An 18541-nucleotide genomic window follows, 5' to 3' on the forward strand; every position below is an offset into this window, starting at 1 on the left:
AAAACGAAGATTCAATTATCTTTATTTAAGCTACTTGCTTAAACACTTTGAATCAGGTTTTCGATAAATTATTTGTTATGTGTTAATTATGAAAATAAATCAAATAGTTATTTGTTGTTATTATCTTGTTCTTATAATATATTTGCTTGAGACTGATATTCATTATCTACTTCATTTATTTTCTCATGCTATTAGGAATTAAAACTCTATGAATTAAGATTTTTAAGATTTTCTTGCTTACTATCAAAGTTAAAAGAGGCTTGATATATATCTTTACTCTCTAACTGATACTTTTACTGTTATATATTAACAGTTTCATGATTAAATAAGTTGATTTATTAGTTAAGTGAGCCACTATTTTGCTATGTTTAATCACTCATATTACAAGCCATACTTTATATGGATTACTTAAATGAACTATTTTAAATTTATGGTTTTTTCTATTTATTTGTTTATTATAATTAAATTAAATTTTAAATAATTTTAAAATAAAATATTACAATAGGTGTTGCAAAACTGCCTGTAGAAATTATTTTCTAAATATTAACATTGTTATCCACATTATTTTAGAATTGTTTATTATTTTATTCATTTTGAAATTCATTTTAACTCTCTTTTTATCTATTTAAAATTATTTTTAAAATTGATTAAATATTATTTAATAATAAAAGAATTTTACATATTTTGTTAGTTATTAGCTATACTTTAGATATAATTTATAGCTTGAACTAGCTGTAGCATGTCATTTATTTAATTAGAATTTATTTATTCCTGTAATTCATAATATAAGGCTTCACAATACTTCAAACGAACTGTTTACTAATAAAATAAATTTTATATTTACTTGAAACAATTTTAAAATCGAAATATCATTTTTAGAAATTTAATAAAGTAAAAGAATAATATAAAAAATATTATGAATATTACCTCCAATTATTGAACTCTTTATTAGAGCTAATCTTTAGATAAAACCAACTAGTAACACTACTTTACGAGTTATTCATTTTTTATTTTTAGTCTTTTATATTCTTCTTCATAGTTCACATCCTTACTAAAAGCAGGGCATTCTAAATTATTCAAAATAATTAATAAGTTAAGGAATCTTTAAAAATTATCTTATAATTCTAATGTATCATCTTGATATTTTAAGTTGATCAGAATATGTAAAAAATGCGATAAAATCATCAATTTAACAATTGATATTGCTCAAATATTATTGAGAAAAAAAACTATACTTCTCACAGCAAAAGACATTAGATTTAACACTTCTTAGTCATTAGAGAAATCTTTTAGAAGCATACTGACGAATGAAGTCAAATTAGGAGGAGGCAGTAGAAGGACATTAATTACTTAATTAAGCTATTATGAACTAACTTTTGAAATTAACTCCTTGACCTTAAAATCTTCTAGGTCATTTTTTAGGTTCATTTAGATGAGATTGAAGTTAGCTTTATATTTAGTGAACTATCTGCTATTTGATTCTTCTTCCCTTTATGGGATTATCTATTTTTCTGTTTGCTATGACAAGGTCAATCAATCAATAAAGGCTTTAAATTTGATTATCTTCACTTTTATTTAAATTAAAAATTTTATTATGATTTTATTTTGCAATGTTTAGAAATTCTTTATCCTTCCTGACCATGAAAATTAATCATTATAATTATTTATAATCATTCATTTTTTGAAATTTTTTTTTAAAGCACATTTTATTTGAAATGAATAATATTTGTATTATCAAAAATTTTCAAATTAATCCAAAAAAAATCAATGTATTTATCCATTTTTATTTTAATTTAAAAAAAAACAAAAAGGCTAACTCGTGCAACCATTAACTCTGATATTTCAATCAAAAACTCTTCATTTACTTAACCAAATCAATTTATAAAAATATAAATGCTTTATATTTTTAATAATCAAATCAATAAAACCTAATAGCTTGAATTATATCATGAATGAATGAGAATGCAAAAAATAATTTATAAAAGCTAAGCTTAAAATAAATATATAATACATTATTCTCCATTTAAAAAATATTCTTTTTATTTTTATAAATACTATTTATTTCTTTTTGCTTTTATTTTATTTAACACCTATTACACCTTATTTATTGATTTGCATAGCATTAAATCTCATTTTGTTGTTACTATTTTTGGTAATTAAAACTTTTTCTAAAAATCACTAATTATTTTTGATATTTTTGTTATATTTACATAAGATTTGATATTTAATATATTTATATTTTAAGTAATTTATTTGATTTTATCGAAAATAGTTATTTTAATCAAATTAGTTTCTTGATAGAATGAAATTTAATAAAATAAATTTACAAGCTCCAGTGATTTAAATAATAGTTAAAAAGTAAATACATTATGAAGAGGTATAAATATTATGGTTTTCATGATTTTATCAATAATTTTAAAATAAAAAGAATCAAAATTAATTTAAGTAATTAGTTTTGTTTTATTAAATTTTTAAATTGTTTAATAAAAATTTTGATTTTAATATTTTTATTAAAAAAATGATAATTTCAGAATAAATATATTTTAATAATTTTATTTTGAATAAGATTAAAAAAATTGAGAATTATTTTATTAATTTTATTGATAATTTTTGACTTTGTTTTATTAAATAAGTTTTATTTATTTTTAATATTTCATTTGTTTTAATTTTAATTTTTAATTAAAAATAATAGATTTTAAATTATTATATCATAAGATATAAAATTTTGCTTAAGAGTAATAAATTTTTATATTTCTATAAATTTGATGGATAAAATCCTTTCAAATATTTTAATAATTAGCTTGATAATAGCCATTGTTAATTATCAATTATAGTTTCTTATCATATAAATTCTTTTTTCAGTTTTATATTTTTTTTTAATATTTTTGATAGTAATGTATTTATTGTTTTCTTTCAAATATTATTAATTATACCTTCTTGATATTTTTTTAATAAATTACCTGAAAATTAAATTATTTAATAGGTATTTACGATTTACTCATAAAATTTGTAATTTTTAAAAATAAAATTTTGAAGTACTTCAATTTCTTATTAAATGCAAATATAAATGGAACATAAATAACAAAAAATTTCAATGCATTTTTTATGTCTTTTTTACATTTTGGGCTTCATAGATTAGTCAAAAATTGGAAATTTAGTTTATTTTGTTTGCCTTCGGATTGATGGTTTTAATTGAAGTATTGAAGATGAAAATAAATTTAAAAAGGTAAATTTTTCAATAAAATGAATAGTTAAATGAAATGGAAATACATGAGAATCTTCAAGCACATTTTTATTTAAAGTAATTAGAAAATGTGAATTAGGTATAAATTGTATGTTACATTTTAAGGATCTTACTAATATCAATTTAACTTAATTTGTATTCAAATGGGCACCTGTCTCATAATTTCCTATTTATTAAGAAAGTGTGATAAATTCAATACAAATCTACTTTTTAAATAAATTATGTTAATTATTTATTGCGTCATAAAGAGCTTAAAATTTATTTGATGGTGATGACATAAATTTTAATTAAAAATAAAAATTTTTAGCAGAGAGAGGTTTCGATCCTCCGACCTTTGAGTTATGAGCCCAACGCGATTCCACTTCGCCACCCTGCTAACGCGAAATTTAATGTTAAGGAAAGAAAGTAATTACTGCAAATCTTTATTATATTAGATAATCTAGAAAAAAAAAATTAGAAATAATAGCTTAACATAGTGATGTCATTAAAATTCGTAGGTATTTTCAACTCTGATGATTCTTATTTTGATAGGCACAAGAGATATCTGAAATATGACGTAAAAAAAGACACTACGATTTTTTATCTGTACATTTAAATTATCCTTATATTATTTGTAAAAAACTTTTTCATAAACACATGTTTACTGTAAATAAAATCTTGCTTACTTAATTAGATTTCTATCTAAAATGATATGAGATTCAGAATATTCTTTGATATTTAATTTTTTAATTTAGTAATAATCATTTAAGGTCTTGATCTATTTATCATGATTGTGAGGCTTAGTTACTTGTTTAAAGGGCATATTCATAAAATTAAATTGAGATTGGGGAAATTATACTAGTTTTTCAATATGAAAACAATTTTTTATTCGCTATATATTTAGGGAATCAAAATTTAAGTATATTATTACGTATATAATATCAATATATCATACTCAAAGTTCGTATTATCTGAAAGCTTATCAGATATCTTAAAGAATTTATATAAAATTCCATAATTTTACTAATATTTACACTAATTACTATCTTATTTTTAACATTATTAAATATGATCCTTTTTCTCATATACTTATCTTATTAGGCTGAAACAGAAAGGCTGTTCTGATTATTTTTTTAATTTAAACTGTAGTAACTTAAGCCTAAACATATTTAGTCTTTTGCTGTATGTTTAAACGAGTTGATATTTAAATATAAACCACGAATATCAAATTAAAATTTAAAGTTACTGGCCAAAATAGATACATTTTTTATGTTTTTTATTTATTTCATTTAAAAAATAGAGCTAAGCTTTACTTTTAATGAGAAAAAGTAAATAATATAAATTCAAATTACTTAAAAAAGTAATATAAGATTAAATTATGATCATTCGTTCGTCATCTACATAAAGACATATATATACATTTAACTTTGATAAATCAAAAAAAATTTTTTTACAATATTATTAAATTAATTAGGATAAATTAAATTAAATTTAAGATACCAAAGGTATATTAAGAAGGATACATTACTAACTCTTGATAGAAAATATTCAATAAAGAAGCTTTAGTCTTCAATTTAAATCTCGAAAATACTTTAGAAAGCAATCAAAAGCATTCTTGAATTAAATATTATAACGATAGACCTTATCGCTTATCTGAGTTTTTAAAACTAATTTATTATAAAACAACGAAATTTTTAAACTGCTTTTCATACGTTCTCTAAGTAAAGAGAATGGGATTAAATTATCTTCGCAAAATAGATACCTTCGGAGTTCCAATAGACCTCTGTTTTGAAAAAAAGAAAGTTCATAAAACTCCTTGGGGTGGATTTTGGACGTTGATAATATTTTTGTTTTCTCTAGCTATGTTTACTATACTTGGTATGGAGATACTTCTGAGGCAAAACCCGAGCATCATTACTATTGAATAGCTTGAGAGAAATCCTTCCTTCGACGGGAGTTATAATGATAGTAGTATTTTAGACTAGAGATCTACCTACAAGTCTTCTGATATTGTGTTTGCTCTGGGAGCGCTCGATAAAAATCTTTAGTTAATTTAAAATTGGTCTGATTCTTTCGAAGTAACAGGCTAAATAGTAGATTAAAGAGATTTTAAAATAGTAAATTAAATATAGCTATCAAGCTTTTAAAGCTGCAATTAAATTGAATTTATGCAAAATTCTAACAACTAAAAGTTATTTGGCTAGTTTGATCTATCAAATATGTTATGTATGCAAAATGATGATATCTTAAACTACTACTTGACAGGAGAGAACGGCTCATAAATTTATAGTTTTATTAATATTTAAATTACTTTTAAATTACCTTTAGATGCAAACCTTATGCAACAGCTACAATACATTGGTCTATTCTTTACAGATCAAATAATGGATGTATAAAATTTCTCAAACACTCTAACTAAATATCGTAAAAATATCCTATAAAAAGTTGACCTAAGTTCCTAGTACAAAATACTATTAAGAAATTAGTATGGATAGATAATGACTGATTCAGGTTTGATGTGGACAGATTATCAAAAGTTAAATTTTTTTTCTTTTAAAAGCTACTCAGTAAGTAATAACAAAGCAACAGGAAATACTCTCTTGGAAATTCAAACTGAAACAGACCCAAAACTTTTAATTTATCAAGTAAACAAATTTAAATACATGATAAAAGTGATTTAAATTTTTTAATTAAAATATTCATGTTTCAAAGCATAAACTCGCGCACTTTTTCAATAAAAAGCTTTGAAAAACGCGTTTACTCTTTTTTTATAGATTTAATTGTGTTTATTTTTAATATAAAACATCTCCTATTTTCCCCCATTTAATTAAAAATTCAAAACAAAAATTCTTTATTTCAGTTAAAGGTTTTGACAAATTAATTTGATTAATGAATTCAAAGAGTTCTTTTTATATAGATTTGAAATTAAATAATTTTTTTCCTAATTTAATTCAACAAAATAAATAAAAACCTATGAATAAAATAATTTGATTTATATTTTTAATAGATTAAAAGTATCTTTACTTAAAATAAAATATCTTTCTTTAATCTTTTTCAGATTTAATTAAGAATTTAACAAAAATTCCGAAAAATAAATTTTCATTCATTTCTGAATTACAAAAGGCTATTAATTTTCAAATAAGATATTTTTAGTCAATTAATTTATTAAGCTTACTATTGATCATTTTTCCATCAAATATAGAAAACCTTTATTTATTTATATTTTAATTTAATTAACCATAGAGAAAATACATGAAGGTTACAGAGCTAATGGCCACCATCGGAGGTTTTATAAAAGCTTTACTCATAGCTGGGTTTTTGCTAGCCAACCCTATTTCAAAATTGTCTTTGAAAACAGAGCTAGTCAACCGTCTGTTCAATTTCGAAGGGATAGATGAATAAGATAAGGAATAAATTTAAGGAGACATATAAAATGAAGAAATAAAGCTTTCGAAGGGATTTAGTAAACAGGAAATGAGAAATAACAAGCTTAATACTAATGATAATTAGATTTAGTTAAACTTTATGAGGAATAATTCAAGGTAATTTACTCAGATTAATACTAAAAATAATCTGAAAGATGGACCTCCCGTAACGTACACGGAAAGTTTGAATACTACAGCGGTTCAACCTATTTTAACTACAAATTTTAGTAATTTGAATAATCATCCATAAATTTTCCCTACAATATAAAAAAATACAAGCTAAATTAAAATGAATTAGCTAAGTTTACTGAAAATTGCAAGAAGAAAAAATCAAAGCATGAATGATATATCTGCAAATGGGTTACCTAGTCGAAAGAGTTTTTCACCAATGCATACCTAAAATCAATTAAGTTTGTAAAAGGATAAGGTGAAACTTGTTAGGACAATGCTGAAGAGTTTTGTTAGTCAGCATTCCATGAAACCAGAAGATTGTATGAAGGCGAGTACTATGCTTGGTGCTCACAAAAAAGAAGATCCAGATGCTGTCTTTAAAAAACTGTTTAAATCTAACGAGAAAACTCTAAGTATGAAATTATGGGATTACATTAAATATTTTCTAGGTTTAAAAAATGAGGTAAAAAATAAATAAATAAAATTTTCAATGAGAAAAGTGAATGAAAGATTGGATATAGTTTTTATCATGAAGAAATTAATAGAAGTTGATAAGCTAAAAATGCTATTTCTCAATGAAAATTAAAGGAAAATATTTGAGTATCTACCAAGACCTATTGTCAGATTAGACCCTGAGCAGCAATAGGAAGAATGTGAGAAATACACTTTAAATTAGGCATGGGCACGTTAAATGTTTTTCAACGATAAAAACTATATCAGCAAAGCATCAGAAGCAATGCTTGCTTATTAGTAAATTATTTAGAAAGGGAAAGAATTAGATCCTCTAGATTAGAAGTTGATAGAAATGCTAGACGAATCGAAGAAAATCTACTTTTAATAAGATTCTCCAACTTACTCTCCTACTGGACATATGAAAAGAAGTCATTTGTCAGTAATAAATAGTATTAATCACTCTCCTAAAAAGAAGTAAGACAACAACATGTTTTTGAATGGATTGTAAAATATATCACCAGCTGAAAGTATCGAATTAAATGAAAATGACATTTAAGAAATAAAAATATAAGAAATCTAAAACTAATACTCTAACTCACCTAAAAAATAAATGTCTTACCAAAATCCAGATCAACTTCTTCATATGTATGATAACACAAGGCGTTTCAACAGAAAAAATACACAACATTTTATGAAATAGAGAACTCTTTAGTTTGGGGATTTGAATCAGGATTTTGAAAATTCAACTTCAAATCAAGTTTACAAATATCCTTCCCATATCTAAGAAAAGAACAAAGAATTTGTGCATGAAACCTCATAACAAGAAAATAGAATATCATAATAAGAAAGTCGTACTTAGTAAAATAACTAACAGCAGGTACAGAATAATAGTTAACAAGTTACCTGTCATTTTATTACATAGTAAAGTAATTCACCATAGCAAAAGTAGATAAAATAAATTTCATAATAATCTATTTAGAAAGATATTCCTAATTTGTTTCTTATCAATCAAAATTCGCTTTCAAACAACAAAATCTTAGAAAGAGTGCCTGATTTACCTAATATAGAGATAGTTTAAGATATAGAAGTACCAAAGAATACTGTCAAAACTCCTAAATAAAAACTATTCAACTAATTTTTCTCAAATTAAAATAATTTTTCATCTTCTGTATCAAGCAATAGTTAAAGTAAGAGTGAAGGAAGTAGCTGTGATGCGGAAATAAATAATGATTATAACAATTGCGAGCTACCTGCTGATGAAAAAATTCAAAAACATGAAATAAAAGATAACCATATGCAACCAAGCAATTATCAATAACAAAATTGTTTCAGAATGACAATAAATAACTTTGAGTAGCCAACTTCAGACATTTCGCAAGTGACATTTATGAACGGCAAAAAAAATTTCTTAGAAAGTAATCATGAATATGTTAAAAATTTAGAAAAATAAAAGAAAAAATAAAGCATTGATAGGAAAAATTCAAATTTAAGCTTGAGAGAATATGAAAGCAGTAGTAAAAAATTCAACTTATCCATGTAAAAAGAAGATATCACAGGTTTAGCTGCTTTTAGAGAAAATTCTCTCTTAAATATTTCATTAGAGCCATTTACAAGAGCTCCTCTAAATTGAAGAAAGAGCTAATTAAAGTCAACTACAATAAATTTTATATAAACAAAATATACCAAAATAACAACAAAAGGTAAAAATAGATGAAAGAAATCATCGCCCTGACTTCTTTAGAAGAAGCTCTACTTAAATTTTGATCTAAGCCATTTAGAAGAGGTTATCTAAAACTAATAAAAAGCAATTATAAAGAAGAAAGCAATACTGTATATAATATTAATCACAAAAACATAATATCAAAAATAAAATAGAGCGTTGATGTAATAAATAAATTAATAAATAAATAATTTAGAAAATTATAATAACCAACAAAAAAAGTAAGGAACTTTTGTTATTTATTTAGATAAATAGATAAGATTTTATTTACTAATTTAATTTAAATTAATAATCATATTATATTGCGCAAAAAAAATCACAGAAATACTTTTGTTCAGTTATTATTAATATAAGCCACTCTTTTTAAGAAAAACAAATACACCTTAATAGATAAATTTCAACCAATTGCTAATTTATCTATGGTTATTATTGTAGATAAACATTATTACTCTCTTTCAAATAAACCAATAAAAATTTATTTATTTTTAGCCACTATTTTAATAAAATTCTAATTGGACATTGTATCCATGTAAATAAATATCTTTCTAATTATTCATTTTATTACAAGAATTATTATTACCATTTATTTCACCATCCCTTCTTCACAATGAACTAGCTAACTATAAAATTAAGGATGTATCTATATATTTATTTATTTCAATATGTATGCAAAGCTATTAACATTTACTTATTAAGTTAACTCTATTAAACAATATATACACAAACATGTTTAAAATATTCTATTGATTCATTTTTATTGAATGAAAATGCATTTATCTACTTACAAAATCAAATTTTTATATAATTTGTTTGTTTTTTTCTTTTAATAATATCTAAAACGTTCTAAAATAAATGAGCCTAATACTTCCTAAAAACATTTTTAAAATTATAATTTCATAGATATTTATTTACAATAAAATGTTTTCAAAAAGAATATCTATAAAATTAATCTATTATCAGTTGCTCATGACTGTTTTCTATGATCTAAATAGCTTTTGTTTAAAATGGAATCATACATTTAATATTAATAATAATTATTTCCTCCACCAAATAACACGTATTCATACACTTTTTAATTTACAATAATAAATTATTAATTTCTATCAAGCTAAATCATATAATTTACGCTTACTAATCTAATCTTTATAATGCCAGTAAAAATCAAATGACACATTAATTGCTTCTAATATTATCAGTTCTAGCAAATTTATAAATATTGTATATTTTTTTAAGCTAAATGGCACAGTTGCATATTCGTTTTAAGTTTTATTTATTTTTTGATGAAAAATGACTCAAAAGTTTCATAAATAAAACCCATCTATCAATGTATATATTCACATTAGTCCTTTTAAAAGCTCTATAGAAAATATTGACTGGACTGTTCTTATTAAGATATCTCTTACTTTATAGAGGATATCAAATTAACATTATATATGAGGGAAGTTTTTTTAAAAAGCGGTAATCGCCCAACTCGAATAAAATTTGACATATAGGGACCTTGTATTTTTGATTTTATTCGATTTGGGCGATTACCGCTTTTTAAAAAAACTTTGCACATATGTATTTTATATATTCATATATTATAAATTTCTTTGCCTTTATAAGCTTTCCTTATTCTGTACAAAGAAATGAAATTATTTTAATAGTTTAACTTTGAACAGATACAATCATTATAATTTAAAATATCTCATTTAAAACTATTTTTGACCTTAAAAATTTTAATTCGATTTCAAATCTACCTTTAAAAAACAAACTATAAACTAAAATATTTTGAAACTTGGAAAAAACTTATTGTATGTTTAAATAAGAACTAAATGAGCATTTAAAATGTTCCTGTTAAAAATCCTTATCTTTACAATGAAACTAGTTTTCTTGTTTCTAGATTAGCATTAGTTGAATTATATTGAACCAAAAAAATAATCAAAATGGGCTAATCCTTTTGTTTCTTAACTAAAACCTGCTCATTCTATAGATTTTACCTATTGTCTTTAGCTGCAAGCAGCTATCTCTTATATTTACATTGCATATTTGCTTTAGTTTTACAAAAATTTACATGATTTGCTTATGTAAAACAAAAAAATTGTTAATAATATGAAGTGATCAATTGAATGATAATTTTGAAGAGATATTAAGAAGATATTTTCCACAAAATCAAAAGAATTAATAATAATCCTACTTGTGTGTTTTTTTATTGAGGAAAAAGCAATAATGCTTTTATAACATTTGAAGTAAAATAATAGAATTATTATAAAAAGTTAGTACCAGCTTTCTATGTTACAACCATGATTATATTACTTCGGATTTATCATTTTTTAGAGTTTGCTTCATATTTGCTCGAGTTTTCTAAAAATATATTTATGATGTTTAGCTTGAATGAACAAAAAAAAACCAGTGAATCTTATTTTTGAGAGAACAATTAGAACGGTAAATGTAAAAGAGAGGATCCTCATTAAATATAGTTTTGAATCCAGCATGATAAAAAACGAGTGACTTTTATTAGAGAAAGGTGAGAGATAATAAATAAATAAATTCAAGCATATCAGAATTAATATTTTGGTGGAACTTCTTTCCCCATGCCATCAAAAAATTATAAATAAATTAATTAATTAGACGTTCTATTAATAACTGGTCAATAAATTTTATCTAAGTTATTGAAAGTTGATAGGAATCTGGACTTTATATCTGATGCGATCTTTTCTAAAATATAATTATAATAATCAAAATAATATTTATTAAACAATACAATTATCAAAAATAATTAAACAAATCAATAGAAATGCAAGCAAGCTTAGAAGGTGTTTTCAAGAAATTCACTGCCAACAAGGCTGATATGGATGGTAAGACTTTTGCCAAGTTCGCCAAGGATTGTGGTTTACTTGACAAGAAGCTCACTGCTACTGATATCGATCTTATCTTCGCTAAGGTTAAGACCTCTTCAGCTGTTAGAACTATTACTTTTGCTCAATTCGAAAAGGGTCTTGATCAAATGGCTACCAAGAAGGGTATCTCCTTGGATGCACTCAAGGAAAAGGTTACCTCTGCTGGTGGTCCCACTTTCACTGGTACCAAGGCTGATGCCGTCAAGTTCCATGATGACAAGAGTCTTTACACTGGTGTCTATGCCAACGGTGGTCCCTCTACAGTTGACATTGGAAACGGAAAGATTTCTGATATCTCCTAACTTTGTGACAGAACTGGTGCTGACGTTAGAGGTGTCAAGAAATGAAAAACTCTACTTCACTTTATATTAACTGAATTATAATATTATCCACATTTATTCAACACTTATTTGTAATTCCTACTATATTGTTTTGTAACTATTGAATAATTAATATTCAAAGCCTTTCAAATATCTCTTCAATATATATTTATTTATCTATTAAATAAAATTAACTATTAATTAAATATTTTGAGTAAATCTAATCAAAAATACTTCAAAGAGTAATACAATGAAATAGAGAAGCAAAAGAAGCTTTAAAAATAAACATTAAATAATTTCTAATTTTCAAGCTGATATTAATATATATTATTATAATTCAAAAAAAATATGTTATCATACTTCTATCTAGCAACTTCAATAATTTATTATTATAATTCTATTAGCAAAAATGAAGTATTTTAAAAATATAAATCTTAAATTTCTTTAAAAAAATCAATTTTTAAGCTAAATATTTTTCAATTAAGATATATTATTTGTATCAATCTTTAAATAAAAAGATTGAATTGATTGATTAAATGATTTTTACAATTATTTTGATGATTATTACTAAAATGATCAAAAAATGATCTTTTAATATACAAACAAATTTAATTTAAAATAGTAATACTCATTTTGCTTTTTTATTAAAAATTAACATAATTTTTACAAGTAAAATTTTCTTTCTGTGAAAATTTGAAAAAAATTCAATAATTTGTTTTAAAATTTTTTAGCAGTTCTTTCCATAAATTAGAATTTTAAGAATGAACAATTAATTTATAATAAAAGTTGGTTGAATGAGACAAGCTGAATTTACTTTTTACCAAAGATATTATTTATTTAGTGAGAAAGAGCATTCAGCTATTATAATTCCCTATAATTACTTGAGCAATCTTCTTCTTTTTATTTAGGCTAGCAAGATTCTTGGAATTATTTTAGTATATAAAGTTATACTTTTGCCTCATATTTTATAATTTTGTGTTAATATCAAATGGATGCTGGCATAAATTTGTTTTCTTCTTGAAATGTTTAAAGAAATTTTTTTGAAGTTAAAAGTTGATTATAAAATTTATGCTTAATTCGCATGCATATATATTCTCAGAATGAATGTAGTTAATCATAATTGCTTTTTATAGTAGTAGGATTTTTATATCAAACAAATGAAACATTTATTTATTTATTTAGTATTTTTTTTATTTACTGGACTAGATAATTATTTTGTATCCTCAATTAAAATCCTATTATAACTTATGGTAAATTAAATTTTATGGAAAGAAAAAAAGAATTGTTCTATTAAATTTCTTAATTAACTAAATTAATAATGATAATTAAATCTTTTAGATTTATAACTTTGTTTTACTGAACCTATATAAATCTATCTGCAGTAGTTTCTCATTATCAATGAAATTCAAGCATATTAACTAATTAAATATTTAACATAATTATGTCTTTAAAAGCAAAGAACTGAACTCCGAAAAATAAGTATAATCAAATTAAAATATAAAAATTCACAAAATAAACTAATAAATCAAATACAAATAAAATACTTATAAAAATGAATTCTAGCTTAGAAGGAGTCTTCAAAAAATTCACTGGTGGTAAAATTGAAATGGATGGCAAGACTTTTGCTAAATTTGCTAAAGACACTGGTCTTCTTGATAAGAAGCTCACTGCTACTGATGTTGATTTAATATTTGCTAAGGTCAAAGGATCTTCTGCTATTAGATGCATCAATATTAGATAATTTGAAGAAGGTATCAACTAATTTGCTGCCAAGAAAGGAATTTCTGCCTAAGATCTCAGAGAAAAAGTTACTGCCTCTAATGGTCCTTCTTATTCAGGTACTAAGGCCGATGCTGTTAGATTCCATGATGATAAGAGTCTCTACACTGGTGTTTATGCCAATGGTGGTCCCTCTACCATTGATATTGGAAGCGGAAAAATCTCCGATATCTCTCAACTTTGTGATAGAACCTCTGCTGATGTTAGAGGTGTTAAACATTGATCTATGTAGCTTTTACCTAAATTAAAATTAAATAAAATACATTAAATAAATTTACATTATGTTCCACATACTATTAATATATACTACATAAAATGTTATTCAATTTTAGCTTAGTTTTCATTTAAAAAAAAATATCTTCTGCCTTTTTTACCCATTAACACTTTTTAATGTTCGAAGTTTAAAATTTATATAAAAATTTAATGAGTTTTCAAAATATTTAAAATACAATTTTTATATTTTAAATTAATTGATTATTTATAAATAAATGTTACTATTATTTACTTTGCTTAATAAATTTATTTGTTTTTAATTCAAGCAATAGCAATGAATATTTATATTAACTTTTTTATATTCTTAATTACTCAAATATTGCTGTAGTGATGAATTTTAAATTTTACTCAATAGGAGAAAATGATGATTAAATTAACTTCAAAATAACTTGAATTTATTTAAATGAGGTAATATTTTTTAGTTAAGTTGAAAAGAAAGTTAATTTTTTTATTTAGAAATATACAAAGCATGATTGTAAAGAAAGATAAAGTTAATTAAAAGAAAACCTAATAATAATCTAAGATTAGTAGAATAAATAAAGAAATATTAAATGGCTTCTTAAGTAGCAAATAAGTTTAAGTACTTGGACATTTTTGGTTAAAAAGTTATTTTAAATTTTCATGAGAATAGTCTAATTCAAACAGTTTTTGGAGGTATAACTGCTAGCTTGGTGTGTGCAGTTGCCATCATCTTCTGCTACAACTCAGTATGATATATAAATTCTACTTGTATAAATCAGTTCAATTATACTTAAATACTTTTTTTAAAATTAATTAGACGAACGATGTTCTTAACAAAGGTATTTCGAAATATTAGAATTTGAGGCATATGTGAATGACTAAAATTTAAAATTATTTTTAAACTAATTAGTTAATTTTACTGTGCAAGGCAACAAGATATTTTCAGATAATCCATCTTAATTAAATTTAACATCTGATAAGTTTATGATAGCTGTGAATATGATATAAGATAATTTTATTTAAAATCCCTATCTAAATATCACCCTTTAGCAAAGAGTATACACATTACTACCTAATGGTACTTAATTAAAGCAAAATGTATATTAAAATATAAAAAATCTATAAATACTGAATATTTGTTTTAAATAGATTGATATTTAGCTGGAATAATGCACTTTTAAGCATTGGGATGCTCTCAATAAACCAGGAGATATAATTATAACGAAAGATCAATACAATTCATACAATATTTCTAATTATTTATGTCCAAAGTAAGTTTCAATATATAGATAGATAGATACATCCATCTTTTTAAACTTCTTATCAATTTTTTTCTACTTTTTAAGATATTGTTTGAAAAAATTTAAAATATTTTGCGTTATTTTAAAACACTCAATTTGATAAAAAAATAAATAAATACTTTAAAATTTTTTGTAAGTTAATTTAAATTATTAATAAAAAATAATTTAAAGATTAGGAACAAACTTAACTATATAGGGTTAAATTGCAAATCAAGTGTATTAGTTCATAAAATTTACTGTAACAGGTTGCTAAAATTAAACTAATCCTTAATCATCTCCTAATTTATGGAAACCAGTTTGTCCTTCAGTATAAGCATAGCAAAAATATTACAACTAAAATACTATAAGAATACAGTTTTTATTTTCAAATTATATTATTAACCCTACTTAAGTAGGTTAATTTACTACTAGATATGTTGCCAACGATGTATTTTTTCAAATATAGCCAGGTTATGTAAATTATTTTTTGATTATTCTTATTAAATATTAAAGAATGATCTATTTAGTTATTTTTTTTTATATATAACTTATACAAGATGTATACTACAGCTGATATTTATATGACAGAAACTATTATTTCTGAAGACAAATCTTTATATCCATGGAAAGATATTAGCAATCAATCTCTTGCAGCTTAGCTATATGGAGATTATAGATAATAGTATACTTTTGGAAATAATACGATTTATGGGGCATTCTTCTTCGATCGTAGTCGTTTTAAACAAGTCTACAGCATAAGCTATGAAAAATTTGACAATTTAATTGCTTAGATTGGTGGTTTTGTCCAATCTCTTGTTCTTGTTGCAAGTCTTTTTGGTAAATATAAAATTTTTTTTGTGAAACTTTTTTATAATAATTATAATAAAAATAAAATAATTAGTTGGACTGTACAATAAAATGCATTATACAATAGAATTGGCAAATGAGATATACGATTTTGATTTAAATTATAATGAGAAAAAAGATAAATATAAGAGTAAAATTGAATAGTAATAAACAAATAAATCTGATATAAAAAATGAAGGCAGTAAATATGAGATTGGTCAATAAGAATAAAATAAAATGTATAAATTAGTTAAAATGTATACAAAGAAATTTAATGAAGAACGATAAGCTAACCATAGAAACTCATTTGAAAGCCCAAGGTTAGATGTAACTTAAAGTCCTAACATACATTTTAATTCAAGAGATATTGAAAAGGATTCAATAAATGAAAAGGATATAAATATTCAAATGAATGATCTCTAGTTAATAGATAATGATAAGTTGCAGCAAGGTACACATGAAAAAAGCAATAAGGAGGACCATTTAGAAACAAATTAAATATCTGATATGCAAAAGAATTTAAGATTTGATAAAAAAGAAGTTGCTGAAAATAATTCAAACCAAAAAATATAAAAATTTGTTTTTTTGAATTTGAAAGACAATTTAAATGATAAAAGTAATTAAACCAAATTGAAAAGCGGGGATGAAAAAAATAATAATTTGTTTTTTAATAATATTATAGAAAATTAAAATCTAAAAAATGTATCTTAAAGTCCTTTTAAATAAGATAAAAAATTAGATTTTGATGATTTAAACGTATTTAAAAAAGAAAATTTTTAGTAATCTTTGTTTGAAAAAAGTAAAAGTATTAAACCTCTTAAGACATATTTTACTCAAAGAAGTAAAGCATAGACAAAAGATATCTTGAAATATTCCACAGCAAATCCACATTCAATCAGCTAAATAGATAAACATTTTTAAAGTCAAATAAATAATTAGGCAAATGAAATGCAAGCAGTAGACAAATAAAATAGTCATGAAGATTTAAAGGAAACAAATTTTGGTCCTTTAACTCCTATGAATTTTTCATCTAATCCTAGGCTTCTGAGTATAGGTGATAGACTATAGAATGATAAAGCTGATATATTCTTTCTTGATTCTTAAATTGAACCTGAGTCTGATTTGGAAATTAGTGATTCGCCATAACGAAATAGAAAGCAAAAGAATCCAATATTTCATACTATTCAACCAATTTCTCATAGTATGGTCAGGGATAATAAATTTTAAGGAAAAAAAACGAGATCATTCAGTCAAATTATCTTTTAAAAAGATAACACTATTAAAAAATAAGATTCTTTTTCGAGTTTGAGAATTTAAGAACAACCAAATAATAATATCAAAAGTATTAAAGAATAGAAATTCTTTGATGCCTACAAAGAAGAAATGAGAAAGGACTATATGACAAAGTAGCTATAAAAAGTCTTGTCCAAAAGACAAAAGCTACATTTGTCAGTAAAATATTTCATTTACAAGCTATCATGTGGAAAATTTTATAACACAAAAGAAAACATGCTCATAGATAAAGCAAATGTTTTCTTATAAAAAGATATTGATATAATAGTCATTTTGAACAAAATTAAGGAACTAGAAAAACTAAAGTGTTTGTTGCTAGATTAAAGTTAATTAGCTTTATTTAACTACTTCCCAAAACCTCTCCTTCAAATAGATCAAAACTAAAACATTGTCAAAAAAGATCAAATGATAAAAGTAGTAAAATAATTAGAGAAAAAAATGAAAACCTTAGACATAAAACCTCAATATCTTTCAACTGTGAAAAAAGCTAAAGATAAATTTAAAAATTTACTGAAAAAGAAGCAAAAAAAATAAGAATTTTTCAAATAAACTGATCTGCTAATTAATTTAGAATAACATCATTACAGAGATTATTAGAGATTGTATAAGGCTTATGAGGAAATTATCAATAAAAAAGAATGTTCAAGGTATTTATTTTAAATTTGTAAGATAAATATTGATTTTAATATATATATACAAAAGAATGGACAATATTTTAATTAATAATTTGGGAGAAGAAACTAAGAAGATTTTCTAAAACTCAATCAAGTAATTAATTCTTTTTATTAACCTATTTTCTTATTTTATCTATTTTTTATAAGTATGAAATTTGGAATGGAAAAACTGCATGCTTTGATAACTAGGTAATATGACAAATCTCCAAAATGTGATCAAATTTAATAAAAAAATAATAATTGA

General features: G+C 23.2%; 5 protein-coding genes across 5 annotated transcripts; 4 read left to right on the forward strand and 1 right to left on the reverse strand. All coding sequences in view use genetic code 6, as the record gives it.

Moving 5' to 3' along the window:
- Positions 1-11: 11 nt before the first annotated feature.
- On the reverse strand, positions 12-1428 carry TTHERM_00694380 (hypothetical protein; the record flags this gene model as incomplete). The annotated part of the gene is made up of 5 exons (XM_001023603.3): positions 12-440; positions 501-621; positions 680-819; positions 928-1067; positions 1236-1428. 5 exons carry the CDS (start codon positions 1426-1428, stop codon positions 12-14), a joined length of 1023 nt encoding a protein of 340 aa, XP_001023603.2.
- Positions 1429-4953: 3525 nt separating this feature from the next.
- On the forward strand, positions 4954-8902 carry TTHERM_00694360 (transmembrane protein, putative; the record flags this gene model as incomplete). The annotated part of the gene is made up of 2 exons (XM_001023602.2): positions 4954-5868; positions 6467-8902. The coding sequence occupies 2 exons, from the start codon at positions 4954-4956 to the stop codon at positions 8900-8902; spliced, it is 3351 nt and encodes a 1116-aa protein (XP_001023602.2).
- A 2866-nt stretch (positions 8903-11768) lies between these two features.
- TTHERM_00694350 (tubulin polymerization-promoting family protein) lies at positions 11769-12218 on the forward strand (the record flags this gene model as incomplete). Its single annotated transcript, XM_001023601.3, has 1 exon — positions 11769-12218. One exon carries the CDS (start codon positions 11769-11771, stop codon positions 12216-12218), a length of 450 nt encoding a protein of 149 aa, XP_001023601.1.
- A 1525-nt stretch (positions 12219-13743) lies between these two features.
- On the forward strand, positions 13744-14193 carry TTHERM_00694330 (tubulin polymerization-promoting family protein; the record flags this gene model as incomplete). The annotated part of the gene is made up of 1 exon (XM_001023599.1): positions 13744-14193. One exon carries the CDS (start codon positions 13744-13746, stop codon positions 14191-14193), a length of 450 nt encoding a protein of 149 aa, XP_001023599.1.
- Positions 14194-14794: 601 nt separating this feature from the next.
- Positions 14795-18541, forward strand: TTHERM_000694319 (transmembrane protein, putative; the record flags this gene model as incomplete). Its single annotated transcript, XM_012799839.1, has 9 exons — positions 14795-14950; positions 15022-15043; positions 15115-15302; positions 15354-15475; positions 15677-15959; positions 16042-16321; positions 16386-18270; positions 18326-18391; positions 18445-18541. 9 exons carry the CDS (start codon positions 14795-14797, stop codon positions 18539-18541), a joined length of 3099 nt encoding a protein of 1032 aa, XP_012655293.1.

The sequence above is a fragment of the Tetrahymena thermophila genome (genome assembly GCF_000189635.1).
Source record: "Tetrahymena thermophila SB210 genomic scaffold scf_8254420, whole genome shotgun sequence".
Lineage (NCBI taxonomy): Eukaryota > Ciliophora > Oligohymenophorea > Hymenostomatida > Tetrahymenidae > Tetrahymena > Tetrahymena thermophila.